Here is a 23,403-nt window from a genome sequence, read left to right as displayed (position 1 = left end):
GAGGGTGAGAATGCGGGAGGTGTACTAAAGTAAAGCAGAGGGAAAGAGGAAAAGCACTTTATCTTAAGTATCTTAAGTGTTTGATATTATATTCAATTACTTTGTTTTAACCCATTTAGACCTGAGGACGATTCTAGAAATGCCTTCTGAATCCCCCCCCCCCCCCCCCCCCCAAATGCCTTCTTTCAGGACTTTTCAAAAATTCACAATTCAGAATGACCTACAAGCTCGAGCTTGTAGATCGACATATATCCTGGCTATGAGCTTGTAGATCTGCTATTTTTCAACAGCTAAAGTACAACATAATGCTTAAAACACCAAAAGGGGTTAATTAATTGAGTACCACAGACGAAAAACAGTCTAATGGATAAATAGTGTGGACTTAGACTGTTTTTCATCTGTGGTACTCAATTGAATAATCGGAAAGCGTGAAGTTTGGGATACTTTCTCACATTTATTACGTGAGAAAGTTTATTGATTTGTTGATTATTTGAATTATTATAATCATTTTATTTATATTTTGTTACACTACATTTTAAGTGTCTTTATCACTCATTTCTAAGAGTTAATATCACTGGAAAAAATGTGGATATGTCCATTTCCCATGCTAGATCCCACATTGAGAACCAGTGCTATACACAGCATTGGTTCCCAAACTTTTTCATATCAAGGACCCCCCAAATTGACACTAATTATCCCCGCGGACACCCATTTGAAGAGACATGCCATGAGAGAAGATTCATTCCTAACTATCATTTAGCTGGGGACCCCCTGGAACTCCATCAAGGACCCCTGGGGGTCCCCGGACCCCACTTTGGGAACCACTGCTATACTGCTATGGCTCCATTTTATTTATGCTTTGTATTCAAATCAAATCAATATATAATTAACAGAAATGCCATTAAGTGCATAGAATATTGTGATCTTTCTTTGCATACCAAGCACTACAGAGGGTATGCGCATGCCTAAAGTGAGTGGCAACGTGAGTTTAATGTCGTTGAATGCAATCCGATAGGACTTTTCTGTGTGGGCTGTCAAGGCCTTAAAAGTCGTTTTTTTTGCCACTCGGTATTCAGTAAGCTCTCCTGCATTAACTTCCGGGTATGATTATGATGTCACGTGCATACCCCCTAATACTATAACGAGATGATGGATGCATCTTTTTATGCTAATAGTGGTGAGGACGGTCTGTTATTCCTGCTGTTACTGTAACAAGCGCATAACTGTAAATTTGTCTATTTAATGAATCTGTTTAGTGTAACATTGTAAGACTGATGTATTTGTGTATATTTATAACTGTGTGTACAGTATGTGAGTGTGCGTGCGTGCGTGCGTGCGTGCGTGCGTGCGTGCGTGCGTGCGTGTGCGAGAACCGAGGTAGAGTCAGCACGCGCCTGTCCATGGCTTAGCTTTTTGAGTACAGAGCAGGTTTTGACTTGCTCAACCCTGGGAAACTTTGAGCTGAGTAAATAGTCAGTCTGTTTTCCTGGCTGAAGCCACACTGTGTAAGCCTTGTGAGCATGTGCAGTGTGTATTGTATGCACACTTGTTGCACGCGGGCCACACAATATTCCTGTGTGTGTGTGTCAGTGTCATACATATTCATCTTCCAAGTGGAATACAGTGTAGTTACAGAATGGACGCCATGTGGCCACATACGGCCCTCACCTTCACTTAACCCATTATGTCTTCTACATCCTGACAGTTTTCTGAAAAACCTATGTTTCTATGTCCGTCGTTCTTCGATTTTTCAAAAATAGCAGACCTACAAGCTCGTAGCGCGCCACTCGGTGGCGCGCTATGAGCTTGCAGATCTGCTATTTTTCAATAGCTAAAGCATAACATAATGCTAACACCAAAAGGGGTTCCCGCCCAAAATGCATTCAAGACACTTGCCTTGTGTCTGACACCCGACTTGTGTCTGAACACAGCTTTGATGGATGTGTTCTGCCCCCCCCCCCATCAAACAAAATGTTTGGTCAAACCATATGAGCTTCCATTGGAGCGGCCATTAAACACAGACACAAGACAAACTCAAGACAGGTGTCTTGAATTTGTGAATGCAGCCCTGTAAGGGCATATGTCAACCCCACCCGCTCACCTCTATATATATATATATATATATATATATATATATATATATATATAAAGCTTTTTTTTAAATAACGTAACTTTACGTCTTGGCACAGGGGGTTTTACTGCTTAAAACGTAACCAAACGTCCCTGGCACAGATTGAGTTTTACTTTTAATGCAAACAACATTTAGCCAACAAGAACCCAAAAGTGCAGTCATAGACAGTACAGACAAATTCACAATATTATATATACAAAACTTTGAAAATCAATAGAGCACTAAATGACAACACAAAATGTGTGCAAAAAGGGCAACAGGTAGCCAAGTCCTTAAAGCCTATACTGCTAATGGCCAACAGATAGAGAGATCGTTGTCCCACAGCACCACTTGGTAATTGTGTGTGTGTGTGTGTGTGTGTGTGTGTGTGTGTGTGTGTGTGTGTGTGTGTGTGTGTGTGTGTGTGTGTGTGTGTGTGTGTGTGTGTGTGTGTGTGTGTGTGTGTGTGTGTGTGTACGCGCGCACGTGTGTATTTACAGCCCTCCCCTTAATGGAATGCTGTTTGCTGGGTGGTGCTCAGGTGTGTTGACAAGGCTTTTAGCACTGACATGACAGGATGGCTTACAGGCCACTCTTTGCATGGGTGTCTGTGTGCGTGCACGAGTGTGTGTGTGTTGGGGCTGGCAATGTGTTAACACAGAAAGGGCCATGTGTGAATGATACTGAGGTGTAACTACTGTCTCTCTCTCTCACTCTCTCACACACACACACACACACACACACACACACACACACATACACACACACACACAGTACCTGGCCTGGGCACGTATGTCTAAAACAATATAACATTTATATAAAAGCAGCGCATAAGCGCCCTATACGTCTTTACATAGATGAACGTTACATTGAACTTGAAAGTAATAAGGATACAGACAACATACCATCAATGTACCAGCATTATGCATCATGGAGGCCTCCGTGTATACTACTGAAGACTTCTGTGTTCGACATGGACAGCACAACACTATGCTATGAGTGGAAAAGGAAATGTCCGTTCTATCCTTGTATAGAACGGAAAACCTACATATTTGTTTCAATGCTTTCCCAATGTTTGAGGCACGTCGCTCCTTTTGACTCTACTTGTGTGACTGTTGTCCTGTTTGGTTGACTAGGGTTCATGCTTTCTTATTTCACACGTTCCACGGGGTCCAACCAAATTTGGGAGTGCAACTCTGAGAGTTAAATTAACATTGATTTTACAGTATAAATTGGGTGGTCCCAGAGATAGAAATGCCATTAAATGGGGGTCCGTAGACTAATGCATGGGGGGGTCCTTGAATTGAAATGAAACCGGTTGAGAATCACTGCTAGAGCTGTAATTCATTGGGGTCCTTGGCATATATTTTCAAATGGGGGTCCGCGGGCTAAATCGCTGTCTGCCTTCCTTCAAAATGTACAGTGTGTGTGCATGTGCGTGCGTGAGTGCGTGCGTTTGTGTCTCACTCCGATCTCGCTGCCAAACAGACGCGTAGTGAATCTACAATTATCCAGATGGCTAGACTTATATATATAGGTTCAAGGTTTACATGCGACGAGTCGACCATTTCCCTCACAACATGTCACAGTTGGTCTGGTGGTTCACTGTGTGTATAAGCGTGAAATATAATGCTAAAGCAAAGGTTGTATCAAAGAGGACTGCTTTCCTCACACACTATGTTGGTGTCGTCCAGGAAACTGGAAACTAAATGAAAACTAAGCCATGATGACTAAGACTAAGACTAAATATATTGACAAGAGATCCAGCATAAGTCATTTTACACAAGTTCGCATGCTGAAAATAGCAGATCTACAAGCTCATAGCTTGTATATCGGCTATTTTCAGCAAGTGTAAAATCAGCCATTAGTCGACAAAATCACCTGTAGATTTAGTCGACTAAAATCTTATGACATTTAGTCAAACTAAAACTAGACTAACACTAAAACATTCCAGGTGACTAAAATGTGACTAAAACTAAGTAAAAACTATTCAAGAGACTATGACTAAAACTTAAAATTGCTGCCAAAAACAACACTGGTGTCGTCCTGTTGGTGGTCAGTCACCTCCACCAGAAACATGACTCCGTGGGGAGAGCTAGTTTGGGGGAACAGCAGACACACACACACACACATACACACATACATACATACCAGCCTGGCAAAGCCAGACCACAGATTTAACCCGTTTTGTGTTTTAAGCATTATGTTATGCTTTAGCTGTTGAAAAATCGTGAAAATGTGCCTCAAATCTTTGAATATATATTCTTTCAGAGTTTCAGTTTTAAACTCAAATCTTTGCTTCTGGGGAGGTCCCTGGAACAACATTATTTTCAGATGGGGGTCGGTGGCCAAATACATATATTTTTTGGGGTCCTTGACATGAAATATTGAGCACCACTGATATAGAAACATGAGGTTTTTCAGAAAAAAATACATTTTAAAAAAGACATTTTCACTCAAGTTTGCATTGGCATTTGGCTTTGGTATTGCTTTGTGGGCATCATCATGGATGCTAGTAGCTTTGTGGATAATTGGTTCAGGCTTTATCCTGCCAGGGGCCAACAAACCGCCATGACGCATAACTCAATCAATTCATATGAAAGATGATCCCAGTGAGGCGAGGAGTGAAACGAATATTGTCCCTTCAATTAATTTTGATTTTTAAACAAATTAATTATCTTGTTTACTGTGATGAGAGAAGCTGCCTGGCAACCGCATGGATTCAAAGTTCTCAGTCGCCACGACTTGATTCCAGTCATTGGGGATTTCCACAGCAGCCACTATGGATTCTTGTACTGAAAATAGCCCGATCTACAAGCTCACAACACGTCGCAGCGTGACATGTTGTGAGCTTGTAGATCAGCTATTTTCCGTTATTAGTCGTTTTAGGATGAAAGAGTACGTGAAGTGGTCAAACCTAGAAATGGATCAACATGTTCAGAAGTATCTTCCATAAAACTGTAATGCCGTAATTTATCTAAATTAAAGCCTCTAGAGAAATGGAATGACGGCATCTTCTAATCTGATTTCAGTCATGAGGTTTTATTTAGCTTTATTCCATGCAACCGTTTCAACGAACAAAATGCTTGCATGGAGATGGAGTGTCCAACTGCGATGTGACTCCCTTCATTACATTGTGGTGTGCTTAGGGATTAGGGGGGAATTAACCCATTTTGACCTGAGATCAGATTCTCAAAATGTCTTCTACATCCTGACAGTTTTCTGAAAAGCTATGTTTCTATGTCAGTCGTTCTTCGATTTTTCAAAAATAGCAGACCTACAAGCTTGTAGATCTGCTATTTTTCAATAGCTAAAGTATAACATAATGCTAACACCAAAAGGGGTTCCCGCCCAAAATGGATTAAGAGAGAGATCTGCGACCAGAGTAGAATTCAATTAGGTCTTCCAGCCTGCGGATGGATATTGTTTCTGTTTTTCCCAAATACATATTTGTGACTCATTCTGATACAGAGACTTTTGGACAACTCTTGTGCAATCATTAAGTACTGTACCCTTTACATGAATCTAACGTGGGAACAGTCACATGACGGTACTTAACTGTAATGAATCTACCCCGTCTGTGCCAGCGATTTATGTTAATGTTTTTTCACAGCAGCGTACCAGTATTCCTGTCGAAACACAGTTTAACATCTTCAAGTGAAGTCATTGTCGTTCTCATTACAAATGTCAATGACTTCACACATACATTTTAAAATACAGAGCTTCTCATTGCCATTATCTTCTAATCTGTCAAAAGGCAATGCCTGAGTTAAGGGAGAGGTGGGATATACAAGCAAAAATAAATCAACTTACAGGTTAAAATGAAAGCAAATAAAAATGAATTATCACAATAACCGGTCCATTCTTCATGCTCCATGTTGTTCTAGGCATGTAACAGTAATCAGTACATGGCGCTGCCCAGAGAAGACATGGTCAGGATGCTCAAAGACACAGGTCAGCCCTGCCATACGCACCTTTCTCTCTCTCTGTGTGTATGTGTGTGTGTGTGTGTGTGTGTGTGTGTGTGTGTGTGTGTGTCTGTCTGTGTCTGTGTCTGTGTCTGTGTGTGTGTGTGTGTGTGTGTGTGTGTGTGTGTGTGTGTGAAATGTTGAAATGTGGCTATATACATCACAAGTAAATACATACAAGTACCCTTGTTTTGTTTTTTTCTGTAGGACTTCTCCAAGACACGGACCACACGGTACTGGACTGCTGCACTCCACAGGAAGACACTTTGACCTCTGGTGGTGAGACCCCCCCGGACCTCCCCAGGTACGCCCCTAAGTGTCACTGGGCCCCCGTGACGGTCCTAGACCCCGACACGCTCACCTTCCCCGGGGGTGCTTCCATACAGCTTCACGCGGTCCCCGCCGCCATCGTGCCCAGGATACCGCACTTCTTTGTCTGCACGGGCTGCGGGAAGGTGTTCTGGGAAGGCTCTCACTCCGCTCGCGTCCTCGCCCAGTTCCACGACATTCTGCGCATCGCGGAGGACGATGCGTCGTCTTCCACCATGGCATCCGCTGGCGTAGCGGCGCAGCAACACTGAATATTGCACTCGCGAGCTCATTACTGCTAATTCATGCAGGTCACATCTGTCTCCATCAATCTATTCTATATGATCCATGTGAGATCTGTATGGGAAATCTGTTTATTTTGGGGGGAGGGGGGGGTTGTGTGCCAATTTCAATTTTTATCCTTAATCCTTGTTAATCCCTAAAAGCCACTAATGTAAACTGTTTCTTCATTCTATGGGATCAATGTGGTGTTGTTGTTTTTTTTAGCATTAAAGCTCAAATAAAAAAAGCACATGTAGGAGGCATTTGAGGCTGTTCTTGCGTTAATGATGAAACGAGGCCTGGGCCGTGGCTCAGCGGTCCAGGCACCTTGGCCGGTAGCCCGAGTCTGGCAGTGTGCCGCGGGTTCGACTCCCGATCCCGACGGCCTTTACTGCAAGTCACTCCCCCGTCTCTCTCCCTCATTTCCTGTCAGCCTACTGTCTGTCCCTCTATAAAAAAATGAACTGCTCTCCTATATAGATCCTCGCAGTCGCGCCCCTGACGAGTGGCCCAGGAATTAATTCCCTGTTCATTTTCCCCATAGATACTTTTCAAAAAGTATTTAGTTAAAGACGTTTACGCCGCGGACAAAGCCAACTGTTGTTGTGACAAAATGATGAATATGGGGCGGCGGTGGCTCAGGGGTAAGTAGAGTGGCTGGATTGTAACCGCAAGGTTGCCAGTTCAAAACCCAGGCTCCCCCAGAGTTACTGTCTCAAGTGTCCTTGAGCCTTGTTAATGCGGCCGGCAGGTTACTATCAGAATACTGATTATATTATTGATTTCAGCTGTTACGATTCCAAACAATGTCCTAATGTATTTGTATTTAGTTCATAAAGCTAACATAACCATAACTAAATGCATTTGAAATTATATAACAACTTAGGTTACTTTTCAAGATTCCAATTCATAAATAGCAAAAACGATATTCAGGATTTCAATCCAAATATAGCAAAAAAAATCACACCCGTGTGAACTGAGTGGTGTAAGGTCTTATATAGCCTGTCTGACGTAATGAAATCATGTCTGACGTAATGAAATCATGTCTGACGTAATGAAATCACACCCGGGTGAACATAGCAAACATGCTCATTTTTTCTGCACAAACAAAGCCAGTTGTAGGAGTGGTTTACACCACTCAAGAAATCACACCCGGGTGAACAGGGTGAACATAGCAACCATGCTCATTTTTTCTGCACAAACAAAGCCAGTTGTAGGAGTGGTTTACACCACTCAAAAATAGCTGATCTACAGATCAGCTATTTTTGCTCTCTGGAGTGAGTGTGGTACTCTAGTGGGCCTCTCCATCGTTAAAGTTGCCCACCCCTGCTGTAGTTAGTTGTGGTGGGTATGTACGTATGCACTCAAAGTCACCGCAGAGACTGAGCTCAGCCCGAGGCATAGATAAAGCACCCAATAATTGGCGACTCACTTCAAACCTTGGATGTGCCCCTGAGAGAGAAATGCTGACGCACATGGCTGGCTGCTAACCACTTCTAACCGCACACTACTCCTTATTTACCCATTTAGACCTGAGAAAAGATTCTACAAATGCCTTCTAAATCCTGACAGTTTTCTGAAAAACTCATGTTGTTCTCAAACTATTTCATGTCAAAGACCCCCCAAGATTATATGTAATTGGCCGCCGACCCCCATCTGCAAATGTTGTTCCAGGGACCCCCCCAGAAGAGTTAAAACATTGGCTCTAAAAGAATATATATTCAAAGATTTGCGCCACATTTTCACGATTTTTCAAAAATAGCACACCTACAAGCTCGTAGCGCGGCACTCGGTGCCGCGCTATGAGCTTGTAGATCTGCCTGTAGATCTGCTATTTTTTTAACATAATTTGGACTTGCAGCCGTTGGCCTAACTGACCCCCGCAAAAAACGCCACCAGACAAAATGCAGTGAGTGGAAAGTGCGAAAGCAAGACGACATTTTTTGATCTGAGGAATAGGATCACTAAAAGTTGCATTAGGAGAATTAGAAATCAAACGTAAAACTGAAAAGAGGAAGAGTGAGCACCAGGGCCCAGGTGGACTCACTGATGAGTCCTGGGGTGAGATGAGAGCAAAGCATATCCAAACACATTATGGAATTCTTAATTGTCTTCCAAATACTGGCTGTACATGGACACTAGGTCACCCTGTTGTAAAACCCAGTCTTGTTTTTATTTGTTGAAATTCACGGTGCTGATCTTCTTATTCCGATGTGCTTCAATTTTTCTGGCTACCAAAAGGAGATGCCCATACAGTACCCTGTTGATGTCGTCGTCCCCCCTCTTCTCTCTAACTGAAAAAGCATGCGGGAGAAAGAAAACTGATTTCACCCACTTCTTTTTACACCTCTGACAGTTAACTGAGTCCTCAAGAGCTGCGTGGAAGCATTTATACCGGTTGGCGATGGACCTATACGAGAGGGAGTGCTCGGGTGCAGTACTTAGTACTTAGTCATTGGTTAGACCAGTCATTAGTCCTACAACCTATCTCAAATCCTCACCCTAACCCTAACCGCCAACGGGGCAGCACACCTAAACCTAACCTTAACCCTCTCCCAACCCTTAACGCACCCCTCACCAACCTTAATCCGGTCGTCTTAACGCACCCCTCACCAACCTTAATCCGGTCGTCTTAACGCACCCCTCACCAACCTTATGTCTAACCAATGACCAAGTATGCACCCCTTTCAGACTGGAAAACAAGCGCACCTTCCTCTGCTTTTGCTATAGATATACGGCTTTCCTCCATGGACTGTAACCAGGGACGTGCACACACAGACATCAAAGGGGGCTTCGCCCTTTCCAGACCACGAATGCAGCATTTACTAATGGTGAAAGAAATGCAAATGCCACTCCTTTCCATGCTATGCCGGAAGGCAGCATTCAGGAGAATTGCTTTTTTTCTCCCGAAGTCTCCTGAACTTGAACGCAGCATTTTGGCGTTGAACAAATTTGTTTAGAAATCCATGTCGTTACGCACCGCATCTACACTATAGCTAAAGAGTGCTGCATGGGTTGCGCCCCGGAAATAGCAGATCTACAAGCTCTCAACGCGCCGCAGCGCGACACGTTGAGAGCTTGTAGATCTGCTATTTCCGCCAGTTTTGTCCAAAAGTGTCCTCTTAACGGGATTTCAGCCCCTGCCTCTAACACTCTCTGCTCGTCCCTGACTGTAACACACACAAATATATTATATTCAGTCTCATCTCTGTATATTCTTTACATGTATCGATACTGCTGCTACAACGCTTGAATTTGTTGTGCGAGCTATTTTAAATGGTAAATGGTAAATGGTGCATTTATATAGCGCCTTTATCCAAGGCGCTTTACATAGATTGTGCATTACATTCACCCATTCACACACACATTCATACACCGATTGCGGCGGAAGCCATGCAAGGTACACATCGGGAGCAATTTGGGGTTCAGTGTCTTGCCCAAGGACACTTCGACATGTAGACAGGAGGAGCCGGGATTCGAACCGCCGACCCATGGATCATTGGACGACCTGCTCTACCTCCTGAGCCACAGTCCATCAAAGATGTTTGGTGTAGAGGGAAAAAGAAGAGGAGGTGAGTAGACCCCCCATGGGGGGGGACGGCCTGGTCAATGAAGTATATTGGGTTTAAGTGGTTAAGGCCTATTACGACTCACAATGTCACGACAGGGAGTCTGGGAGCTTTACTTTCAGTCCCCTCACTATAACAAAGTCTTTGTCATGCGTGTTTGAATCCTTGGCTCCTGCCATGCTGCATCCTCTGATTTTATAGTCATGTTTCATTTAAGCATTGGTTAAATCTTGTGCGGGAAGAACCCCTTTTGGTGTTTTAAGCATTATGTTATACTTCTTTAGCTATTGAAAAATAGCAGATCTACAAGCTCGTAGCGCGGCACCGAGTGCCGCGCTACGAGCTTGTAGGTCTGCTATTTTTGAAAAATCGTGAAAATGTATATTCAAATAAATCTTTGAATATATATTCTTTCAGAGCGAACATTTTGAACTCATCTCTTTGCTTCTGGGGGGGGGGGGGGGGGGGGGGGGGGTGCCTGGAACGACATATTTTCTTCGGGGCGTCCTTGACATGAAAATGTTTGAGAACGAATGACAGAAACATAGGGTTTTTCAAGTTTATGAAACCCATGCATTCACTAGCCTATAGGTTCCCTTCCTGGCATCCTTTTATTCTCATGGTATCACATTTCACTAAATTCTTTATTTGTTTTTATTATACATTTTATTTTGAAGTAGTGGAAAAATAAGTGTGTATTTGGGAGGGGAGGGGGTGCGTAAGTTAGCAGCTTATTGCCTTATTGTGCAATAAAAACAGGTCGAGATCCACCAACGATTGCATAATCTTCAGGTTGATATTCTGAAAAGTATAGGTTCAGGCCATTGTTAGTGGGAGTATTGTTGAAATGAAATGAAATCTATATTTACCCAGGGTATCTGGGCTAAGCTCAAGAACTTGTTTCCAGCCAGGCCCTGCTCATAGAACACATTTCATCGTAGTGGTTCAATGCCTTGTTCAAGGGCACTTCGGCTGTGGTAATTTTAACGTGTTAACGTGTTAGCACGACTAACTGCCAGGATATTAGGCAATAGGCCTATCTCACAGCCCCCTTTCCACGCCCACTCCCGGTAGATAGTGGTGTCATTTAACATTACGCATTTACACTTTTTTTCCTCTGGAGAATCTAAGTACATTTCCTAATGTTAAAATGTCAAAGACCGATAATAATATGAAGAAAACACAATGGTATAACAACTCAAATAAGTAGAATAAACCTTACCTTTACAAAACGGTAGTTTGTGGCTTGTGAAAATACCTCTTTTAACATGGAAGCCTATGGACCGCAAAAAGAATAACACCACTATCTCCAAAAGGGGGCGGGGAAATGCTGTGAGATAGGCATTTTAGTTGCGTCGAATAATGTTACAGAAGCAGGCATTGGATGATCAAGAATATGAATTTCACAGTCTATTGTGCAGAATCTAAACTGTTTGTGTGCTGCTTTGCTTAAGGCCGGATTTGAACATGGTTTTCCCTGCAGGTGGGAATTCTTAAACCTGATTGGTTCTCTGTTGCGGGCCAGTGACGTAGACGGAAATAGCCCATATAAGCTCACATGTCATATAGCGAGCTTGTAGATCTGCTATTTTCTTTCGGGAGACACTGGTGAGCAACTATAAGTATAAATTGGGCACCAGTGCACTGCTAGAGACACTATATGAGATGCTGAAGCCACGCATACTTGCCCAAAAGTGGAGCTACGTATACACTTGACCCATGCATGGGGTGAGATTGACTCAAATTACGGTAACTTTATTTGAGGGGACAAATTCATAGGCTACACGTAATTTATTATGAATGAATGATAAACTTGTATCAATTCATGAATTTATCGTGAACTCATTCATTCCTGCAGGTCTGCGCCATTAACGTATGGGGAAGTCACTATATGCGACTGTGGCTCAGGAGGTAGATCAGGTCGTCCAATGATCCATGGGTCGGCGGTTCGAATCCCGGCTCCTCATGTCTACATGTCGAAGTGTCCTTGGGCAAGACACTGAACCCCAAATTGCTCCCGATGTGCTGGTTGGTACCTTGCATGGCTTCCGCCGCAATCGGTGTATGAATGGGTAAATGTAATGCACAATCTATGTAAAGCGCCTTGGATAAAGGCGCTATATGCACCATTTACCATTTTTAACCAAGTTTAATAGGCCTATAGGGTATCATTAGCTAAGGACTTATTTCACATGCTGTTTCACTTATATGCCACTTATATGCCTACATTGATATGGCATTGGAAAAACTAATTTTACCCACTGTTTTACACTAAATCTGTAAAGGCTAGCTGTAAACCTGTTATGGGTCAATAACGCTTCTGGTTAGTTCACCATTCATTAATGGTGATCACCAGTAAAATCCATTGTATGGGTTAGTTAATTCCTCATAAAAGTGTAGATGTTTGTTGTAGATGTGTTGGAACAGGTCCATTGGATAAGGATCATTGCAGCACATGTGACTATATGCTGAATGAGATCAGTTTTATAATGCAAAATGTGGGTGCATGGTGTATTCTTTCTCAAACTCAGCCTAATGTATCTTTGAATAGACTTTGGGTTGTTTCTTGACTCTCACTTTTTTTTGTATTGCATTTAAAAAACGTCTCGAGCTTGGCAATGTGCGCCTTTCTTTGTGTCTGTCCTTGGAACTTCTGAGAAATTCATCATATTGCAATATTCTCCGAATCTTCTCGGCTTCTTTGACTGAAGTCTGCATACATGCTTCCTCCTCCACCAGCCCCTGAAAGCCTCTCTCTCTCTGCATATAGTCTCTTGTCCTGTCCTTGGCCGGGCGGTCGGTCGCGGTATCTCCTCTGCAAGCTTTTCCCTGCCCCTGCACCATGTTATTTGATCCCTGCTCTTTCTTTGCTGGGAAGAAAAGCTTGCCTCTTTCCCACGCTCTCGGAACACGTGGTGTCCGTAATGAATTGGAAGGCAGAAGGCCCCTCCCACATTGAAACGTCACATCTCTCTCTCTCTCTCTCTCTCTCTCTCTCTCAGACTTTGTGCTGTGCTCAGTGTCGCCATGTCCGCTTATTATAAGCGACTTTGGGCTTGTTTCTCTGTGAAGTTGCTTTGTAAATATTCATATCTGTAGTTGTGGGTTGCGGGTTTTTTGGGCTTGTTTCCTAACCCCCAAATTAATATATATGTTGTCGTTGTGAGCTTGTACATCTACTATTTCCAAAAGGCCTAGTTTTTTTCTTTTGGGCTTGTTTTCATATAACTGGTTGCTTCTTTCTCTCACGCAATCTGGCAACACTGGCTGTGCTGCTGCCTGCTATATGGCTGACTGTGCGTCAGTGCTGGAGCCCCTCCTGTCTGCTCTAGCCCCTGAGGCCCGGATTCGGCGCCAAAAACTCGGCTCACAACAAACTAGCCGAATCGGTCTGCATGGCTCAGTCACAGAGGAACCCCCCCCCCCTCACACACACACACACACCCCCACAGAACTCAGCGGTGCTTTAAGGCTGCCCCCCCATCCCCCCACCCACCCCACCCCAGGGCACTCGAAATGCATTGTTTTATTAAAGCAATAATAGACCAGAAATGGACGCATAAATAGAGCCTGGAATGGACGTGTGTGTGTGTGTGTGTGTGTGTGTGTGTGTGTGTGTGTGTGTGTGTGCGCGTGCGTGTGCATGTGCGCGTGCGCTCTGACATTCTTCTGTCTGTATAGCCTATAATGTGTGAGTATAGAATCCACTCAGGGTTTGAAGACAATTTAGACAAATTAAACGACACACGAGAGCCAACTGCAGCAATTCAGGGAACCCCTTTTTAAGTAATAATAACCAACCTTGGTGGTCCTCGAAATGTCATTGACCCATTGTAGTCAACATGGTGGTACATGGTACAGTTTCTGAACAGTACAGTAGCCTACGGTGGTACGATTTTACAATGATTGTTAAAAGGAGAAGCCCCAAGGGGCTTGTTTCCATCTTGTAAACAAGTGTAATGCTTTATTGTGACGACTTTATTGGGTCGTCACAGTTAACAGTTTTTGTACTGTAATTCTGCAAACTTAATAAATACTTCAATCAATCAATCCTGACTGAGTATTCAAAAAATATAATTGTATTGATGTAGGCCTATACACACCATAGAGTTATATAGAGTCTAAGGCCTACACACCCGTGGATATTTGTTATTTTTGAAATGTTACAATTTTAGGCTACAAGAACTTGAGAAAAAGGTTACTTCATGATAATTTCACAAAGTAGGCCTATAGCCTATAAAGGGTGTTAGCCTAGTCCTATAGATATAGGGCTCCATTTTCGTCACCGCTAAACCCCTTATCCCTAAACTTCTTTGGCTTTTTTTACTATTTTGAAAAACATTTTTGAATAGTTCAACTAGCCAATCTACATTGACACATTGTGAGCTTGTAGACTGGCCATTTTAACTATTCAAAAATGTTTAGCAAAATAGTAAAAAAAAAAAAAAAGGCAAAGAAGTTTAGGGATAAGGGGTTTAGCGTTGACGAAAATGGAGCCCATATAGTGTCCAATTCGAACTGTTCCTATCAGTTCGGATACATTATCTATAGGCTAAAGTAAACAAATTGAAAACGGATTGACTGGGACATTTTATTCAAACATATACGCCAAAGCAAAGTCAAAAGATGCATGGCTGCATGCATACATGCAGGGGGAGATAGCCGTCAAAATGAAATTTGGTCTGCCAGATGTTTTCCAACTGTCCAGACGAGGACAGATGTTTTCTGCTGTTCCATGCGGGGTATTCCGTGTATAGGTTTCAAGGAGAGGAGATAAGGAGGATGGAGACAATTAACCCATGGGCGGGAATCCCTTTTGGTGTTTTAAGCATTATGTTGTGCTTTAGCTATGTTGAAAAATAGCAGATCTACAAGCTCATAGCGCGCTATGAACTTGTAGGTCTGCGATTTTTGGAAAAATCGTGAAAATGTGGTGCAAATCTTTGAATATATATTCTTTCAGAGTGAACGTTTTTAACTCAAATCTTTATATTCTTTCAGAGCGAACATTTTTAACTCAAATCTTTGCTTCTGGGGGGTCCCTGGAACAACATATTTTCAGATGGGGGCCAAATGCAGATAATTCTAGGGGTCCTTGACATGAAGTCAAGTAGTTTGAGAACCACTGACAGAAACATGAGGTTTTTCAGAAAACTGTCAACTAAATAATATGGCTATAAGAAAGAATACTGACGTCATGCTGAGGAAGGGCATTTCATATTTTATTAGCCTAGCCCTATATTGCATGCCGTTCAGCACATTTCAAGTTTAGGCTAAATATATCTGGCCTGGGAGCAGAAATTGGTGTGCAGACTCTTTTTTTGTGTGTTCTTGAACAAAGCACAAAGATCATTGTGAAAGAAATGAGTCAGTTTTTTTTTTTCCAGATGCACAACTCAATCAATGTCTTGCAAATGTATATCCTATATACTACTGTATTCTGCCAACAGAACAAACACACATGGAGCCAGCCAACACATGGAGCCAGCCAACACACACACACACACACACACACACACACACACACACACACACACACACCAATATTCACCTCCTGGCGCTGCATGCAGACACAAATCACAGTGTGAGATTCTCACACATTCTGTATACCGTGCGTTATTTGACGTGCTTTTGTCGGATGTGATTGTGGCGTCCCTTTTGCTCTCGCTGCACGCATCAAGCCACACACAACCATGCATGAACCACCGGCCATCTATACATTTCAGACTAGTGTGGGAAAGAGAGGAGCTGCCTAACCATGAGAGAAGTGACAGAGAAGTAGATCACAGCGCGTTCAGACCATAAAAATGTATAAATCTAGGCTTATTAGGCTACCTTGTGTGTGGTTTCCACGCTTTAAAACCCGTGAGAGCAACGCGCAGGATGGGGACACACACTCTCTCACACACACGCGCGCGCGCACGCCCATTTCCCACGGTGGCCTCCGGGCAGCTGAGTATAGAGCGGCGTGTCAATCTGCGCGCACACACACACACACAGCGTCACCTCTTTTCACTTCATGCAAAAGAGGAAGTAACGCACAGGCTTTTTGTTATTTGAAGTCCCAAAGCGTCGCCTTTTAAAAACACAACTGGAATATATCCTGCACTGAGTTTATGATTTAAACAACAGCCTGACATCAGCCACCTGACGTCGAGAGGTGTTTTATAATGAGTATATATAATATACAACCAAAGGCACAGGTCCCACGCATCATTCCCAGGCGGCCATTTGGGGTTATTTTTGTACCTAACCATTTGGCAAGCCTGCTCCGTTTGGAACGTCATATAGATCTACGCTTTAGCTCCTATGAGGTTCCAAACGGAGCTATATTGGCAATTAAGCCAACATTGTAGCTATACAGTAGCATAACTTCTGTTGTTTTTATGATGAATTGAACAAGGTGGAGTGGTGGACCCTCTTGTAAACAAGTGTATAGTGCTTTATTGGGTCGTACACTCACAGTTAACAGTTGTTTGTATTGAGTTGTGCTTGAAATGTACTGTAATTCTGCAAACTGTTATACTGAAAACTAAATACTTCAATCAATCAATCAATCCGAGCTTAAAAAAACAACAACTAAACAGACACAACGAAAACATGTTTGTGTGTTGGAAATATCCTTTCCTTGCATGTCTTTGCTGTCACTCGAGTGTCGCAGAGAAAGTTTGGGACACACATTGTTGTGTGAACCACTCCCTCTCCTCCATAGTGTGTCATTTTCAACACCCTTTCAGACCAAAATTAACATGAAAGAGAGAGAGAGAGGGCTGTTAGTTACGGAGCCCTGTCTGTATAGTCTTTAGCTTTTCATTTGGAAATTCACACGATGCACCGCTGTGATGGCATCCATGCTATACCGTCCGGGACTTCGAAAACCCAGGAGTCGCTGTTCTCATAAATATATTCCTTGCATGTTAAAAACAAATCCCTTGATTTCAGTTAACTCTGATTGCTCGACAGTTTATTGCTCCGGCGGCGGCGACAGAAGGTCTTTTAATATCTCCTGTGGTAGGCTACAGCCTAACTAGCCTAGAGATAGCATAATAAAACTAACTTTATTGGCTGCTGGCTGCTTAATATTTTCTGCAGACTGCAGTAACATTTTTGGCAGCGGCGCCCAGCAGACCACGCCTTCACCCTAGATACAGTTTCAGTAGCTATAACCTAAAGCTGATATCCGCAACTTTGAATAAAACGTTATTTTCAGTGATGCATTATTTTATTACCATTATACGTCTGCAGTAGTTTTAGGTCTCTCTCTCTCCCATACCATTGACAAACTGAGACCATGTTGTCGGACACCTATACTGGTTGATGAATTGAATAGCCTACATATATAGAACCACAATGGAAACATGTCTATCCTTTTAGCCAACATTTCTGACTGTATACCTCGTGCTGTAGCCTACTGTGTATAGGCCTATACATTTCTGTCTAATTTCTGTATAATTATTCAATCAATCAAAAGTGCTGCTTGAAAGTCATATAAACCATGCAGGGGTCCCTGAGGGGGTTCCAGGGGGGCCCCAACTAAATGATAGTTTGGAACCAAAAGGACCCTTATGGGTCTGTAACTCTGAGAGTGTACAAATGGTACAAACATCTGTACACTCTCAGAGTTAAATTAACATTGATTTTACAATATACACTGTGGGTCCCAGAGATAGAAATGCCATTAAATGGACTAAATTTGAATTAAATAGACTAATATGCATGTCAAACTGGGGGTCCTTGAAATTAAAATGGTTGAGAGTCACTGCTATAGAGACGTAACAATATTTTCTTATGGGGGTCCCTGGCGTATATTTTCTAATGAGTGTCAATCTGTCGGTCCTTGACATAAAAAAAGTTTGGGAACCACTGAATTATAAAGCACTGGGCAGTACATCCCCAAAAAGGAGCTGATTGCAGCTTTAATTTAACCTATCCCACATTTGTAACTCTCTCTTTCTTGGTTTACATTTACACTCTCTCAGAGTTAAATTGACACTATCGGCTTTTTCACAGTGTGGTCCTGGACTGGGTCCCTCCTCCCCTATACCTAAAGCCGGCACTAGCCTTTAAACCACTCCCATTCCTCCACAGTCGCCTCTGTGAGGAGGAGGAGGAGGGGGGAGTATTGTTATGCAAATGCGGGGCGCGTAAAATATTCCCCCGGATCGCAGCGCACAGGCAAGAAGAGTCTCACACGGTCAACGGACTTGCAAAGGACCATACATACACGCCAGGCCCTGCGGTGGATTTCTAATCGTTTTCTGTCGCCAACGGGACCCGTCCATCCGCCACAGGCAAGTAATACATTTATGCTGTTTGTTTTGCAGGCCATATTTACAGTATTTGCATGGGGGGGAGATTATATTACCCAACTTGTATAGTATGTAGAGCTGTGATGGCTCGATCTCCTCGTCGTTGAATGTGGTGGAATGTGACGGAAGAGAAGAATGTAGGGAAGGAATCCGTATACCGGGGAGTGCATCATCACCAACCATGGGGTGTGGGAAGGGAATCGGGGCGGCTAAAATAAGCCTTTTTCTCACGAGTCTCATGTTAAAAACTTTATTTGTTCTGTCCTCAGACACCCTGGCAACGACGCACATACATCGACAGGTCCAGGGACGTGACGGCAAGCTGCCTCGTCGTCGGGGAAAACAGGCTGGGCCTTTTTTTGTGTTCTTTCTTCGAGAAAAAGCGACGGGGTTCCAACTTCCAACAAACAAACAAACGGGGCTATAGTTTTGGAGACAGTGGTTCGTATTTTACACAATTTCTCCTCGTGAAGCCGGAGCTATAACTTCTTCTCTCCATCCCATGCTGCTACGGATAGGGTCAGAGGGACAGGGACAGCTATACACTCCTTCTGACTCTGGGACTATCTTTGTCAACCCCCCCTCTTTTGTGTATTAGGGATTTTAGGATCTCTCAACTGTTGTTTTTTTTGCACACCACGTGTGTTTTTTTCGTCCTTTTTTGGGATATATACATACGTTACGGTCGTATCTCTCCAGTAGGCCTATACAATAGACTACTCCGCTCGAGGTGTGCCTTCCTTGACAACCGGTTTATAATCCCAGCCGCCAAACTGTGGGCATCGCAACAGAGACAACAAAGTAACACGGACCGAGAAGACGAAATATCGTATCGATCTTGCTTTTTTATAGGAAGCCACTAGGCAGGATTATCGTTCCGTTCCCCCCAAAACACCTCCCCGATCATACAATCATGAGCCAGGCCGACGTGCAGCAGTCGACGTGCTCCGCGCCGCAGAGGGTCTTCCAGGAGGCGGTGAAGCAGGGCAACACCAAGGAGCTCCACTCGTTGCTCCAGAACATGACGAACTGCGAGTTCAACGTCAACTCCTTCGGACCCGAGGGCCAGACGGCCCTGCACCAGTCGGTCATCGACGGGAACCTGGAGCTGGTGAAGCTGCTGGTGAAGTTCGGCGCCGACATCAGGCTGGCGAACCGGGAAGGGTGGAGCGCGTTGCACATCGCCGCGTTCGGAGGCCACCAGGACATTGTCTTATACCTCATCACCAAGGCTAAGTACTCCTCTGGCGGCGCCCGGTGATTCTGATCTGTTCTCTCGATCTGCTGTCAGGTAAAACTTAACAACAACAAAAAGAAGAAGATGGGGGGGGGGGGGGGGGGGGGCACGAAAAAGGAATAAAACGCATATATAAAAGGCCAGGCTGCATGTAAAAAAAAAAAAAAAAAAACGAGAGAGAGAGAAATACCATTTAGTTGTGCCAAATTGTATAACGACAATAAAAGTAGGCCTACCGTACCTATATACACACAACACACTCCCCTCTCATTTAAAAAAAACCAAACGGGGCTCAGACAGACTGACTCGTGAGTGATACACCACATGTTTTATATCTATAGAACCTGTATCGGCTTCAAAACATGAATCTTTTAACTAAAAGTGAGTTTGTTGGTACTAAAGCTTTCCTCTTGAATGTGTATACTAGATTGTGACGTCCAGTTATAATATAAAGCCGGTTGCTGTGTGTGCGTGTGTTGCGTTGCGTGTGTTTGAACTCCCCCGAGTTGCAGATGGCCACGGTTTGGAGTAGACCTCCTCCTATCCTCTTCCCTATATACAGTCAAAACGCTTCTTTGAGGGAGCCCGTTTGTTCACTAGTGTGAGACCCTTTTAAATTATTTTCCGTAAAATATGGCACTTGATGCTATGGCTGCATGCTGGAATATCTGAAAGGGAATACACATGGAACAGGACAAGAAGGGTTGCTCTCTGTTTGGCCACTATTAGGTGTATTTTCTTTTATTAATTAATTGATTTGATTTTTTTTGATTTTTTTTCTTCCATTTGATATTTTTTCCTTTTTCTTCAAAGAGCGGCATTATATCCAATTCGCTTTTCCAGATGTTGTAATCATGATGTAACAACGATTGACTTCAATAATGTCGTGAAGTACTGTACACAATAGCTTTACTTTGATTCCGTAAAAATAGAAAATAAAATCTATAGTAGGCCTAGTTCAGAACCTACTGTAAGCCGACTTTGCCATGCTGGTGTCCAACCTTTCAGGCCAGTGCGACCACTTTGCCCAGTGGTCAATGTGTTACTAGAACCGCTGCTTTCGCTTTGTATCAACAACAAAAATAGAAAGAAAAAAAAGTCACATTTGGAATTCACTTTATGATCTCCTTTCAGTATTTTATTAACATACTAGTCATCACTGTGAAAGCAGACTGGGTTTTATATTTATGAAGGTACATTGAGAAGATGCATTATTTTGTTGTGGTTCTTCTCAAAAAATCTATTGCGTTCTAAGGATATCTAGGGTGACTCAAGCTGCTTCAGACTCTAGTATAAACAGTCCCTGTATGGAGGTAGGCCTGCCATTTCCCCTTCAAATACCCATCACTTCACATGTAGTCTACACACACACACACACACACACACAAGTGGACTTTTTCTTTCACCCATGGACTTTTGGTTGCCTTTTTGCCAACTACCTCGACTATAAGGTATTGTTAAGTTACTCAACTCTCTCACCACTCAGTCAAGCTGTTTGGAATCGAAGAGCTTCACATTATCTGTCTATATGGTCATCTGCATGCCAGTATGTTTTCCCTAATGTAGCTTAACCTGAAGGACTTCATATTCCAGACAGAATAATCCATGCAATGTATTCATTGCACGGTTTTTGGGACAGTTTATTTTCACACTACAGCCAAACTAAATTATCATAAGTGAAGCGGAGATCTGCAAGGTCGCCTGCCTATACGATTGACATGCATATATGCGCAACACACAATTGTTGCATATCGTTCCCTACAAGTCTGTTTTTTTCTGTATCTCTTCATCAGCTGAAGGCCTGCTATGGTGGTCGTTTTGTATAATGTATTCAAGTTTTTAAACCTTTTAGTCAAACAAAAAAATTGAATTTTTATCACATGACTTATAAATGCAGGGAGTTTTATTGCACAACAATGCGAAGTCTCGTGCGCCTCCAGTGTATTTACTGGGTAACTGCAGGCCCAAGGCTTTGGACTAGTTCTTACTACTACTGACCCGGGCCCTATATTACTGTTGGATGGTGAAGAGTTGATAAAGAACACATGACTATTGCAGGATATCACAGGAGAGAGAGAGAGAGAGAGTGAGAGGAGGAAAAAAGAATTTGGTTTCAAAAACGCTGCCTGCTGCATTTAAAGTCATGGCACCCTAACGTCTGTATCAATGCTGCTTATATGTTTCTTTTTTTTTATGTCGTTTTTTTAAGCCTACACTGCTAATGGCCGACAGATAGAGAGATAGATGTCCCACGGCACCACTTGGTCATTTCATGAGAAGCTGTGTGTGTGTGTGTGTGTGTGTGTGTGTGTGTGTGTGCGTGCATGCGTGTGTGTGTGTGTGTGTGTGTGTGTCTGTGCGAGCGTGTGTGTGTGTCTGTGCGAGCGTGTGTGTGTGTGTGCGAGCGTGTGTGTGTGCGTGCGTGCGTGTGTGTGTGTGTGTGTGTGAGAGAGAGAGAGAGAGAGTGTTGGGTGGTGATTGTGTGCAAGACAGAAAAGGAGGGTTTTGAAACTGAAAATCTTTTGGGGAGAGTGTGTACATGCACTTGCTTCTTATGGGGCCTAATGTTGCTGTGTTTGTGTATCAGTCATAGAGTCCAGTGGCTGACAATATCCCACTTTAAACCTGGAACAACCACCACACATGAGTTAAAGCGATAGATCTGCCACGTCAAGGCATAGGTTGGTATAAAAAAGCAACACAAATGAATATGCATCGCTTGTCTTAAACTTGAGTTTTTGTTTTTGTTTTGAATATTGCACTGATGACTGTTGTTGATAAAGTTGGCTTTTTATGAGTCAACATTTTTAATTTTTTTCTGAATAGAAAAAACATACAAACAAACACAACAAATACTATTGTATAACGTTATGCTCCAGGTGATAATGTCCTAATGTGTATGTTACTTTGTGGGGAAAACGTGATGTTTTTTTTTTTACAAAGATGTGTGTATCTCTGTGATTGGGTGTATGTATATATACATATGGATATATATATATCAACGCTGATGATGATGATATCTTGGGGCACTTTCTTTTCTGAAGTGCTGTCTTCCTGTTTTATGATAGGGGAATAATACATTTGATGGTAAGATCATTGTAACATGATTAATAAAAATTGCACGGTTGTGTGGTTGTACGGCTTACCAGGGTCATAACATTTATGACGTAAGGAGCTGGCCAACGGATTGATGTATATTATGAGTGACATGATTTTTTACAAAAAAGAAAAGAAAAAGTGCTGATTTCTTTGGACCAAGTTGTGTTTCTGGAACTTGCTTCATTTCAAGCAAGAGGAAACGGTTGATTTTCATGAGTGAAGCCTGATTTATGCTTCGTAGTATGACGGTGTCACTCGCTGAAAATAACTTATTTTCATTGGCTTGAAAATCTGATATTTTCGTTGGGAAACACCGTCATGCAACAATGTATGAATTAAGCTTGATGCAGATGTTCCATCAAGTTTGATTTTTTTTTCCTTCCTTTTTTTTTGGTATTATTATTATTTTTTGTTTGAACGTTTGTAACACTGTGATGATGTTGATGTGCGATGCGATGCGGAGTTAAGTGCTGTATTATTTTTGTACGTTTGTGTACAAGCCAGTAAAGAAATCATTAAA

At 42.8% G+C, this 23,403-nt stretch overlaps 2 protein-coding genes across 4 annotated transcripts in view; both read left to right on the top strand.

Annotated features, from left to right (window-relative positions):
- The window catches only part of exd3 (exonuclease 3'-5' domain containing 3), a 54,781-nt gene extending 47,729 nt beyond the window's left edge, over positions 1-7,052 (top strand). For 2 of the 3 annotated variants that reach the window (XM_079524436.1, XM_079524437.1), the window contains 2 exons: positions 5,998-6,064; positions 6,286-7,052. In XM_079524436.1, the coding sequence (XP_079380562.1) occupies positions 5,998-6,064; positions 6,286-6,659 (441 nt within the window). In that variant the 3' untranslated portion in view covers positions 6,660-7,052. The remainder of the gene's footprint in view (positions 1-5,997; positions 6,065-6,285) is intronic. The other variant, XR_013791918.1, reaches the window with a different exon arrangement.
- An 11,785-nt stretch (positions 7,053-18,837) lies between these two features.
- nrarpa (NOTCH regulated ankyrin repeat protein a) lies at positions 18,838-23,403 on the top strand. Its single transcript, XM_079524120.1, has one exon. The coding sequence runs from the start codon at positions 19,461-19,463 to the stop codon at positions 19,806-19,808; it is 348 nt and encodes a 115-aa protein (XP_079380246.1). The 5' UTR covers positions 18,838-19,460; the 3' UTR covers positions 19,809-23,403.

This window comes from Electrona antarctica (assembly GCF_951216825.1).
Source record: "Electrona antarctica genome assembly, chromosome: 16".
NCBI lineage: Eukaryota > Metazoa > Chordata > Actinopteri > Myctophiformes > Myctophidae > Electrona > Electrona antarctica.
This window is presented reverse-complemented; position numbering and strand designations above follow the sequence as displayed.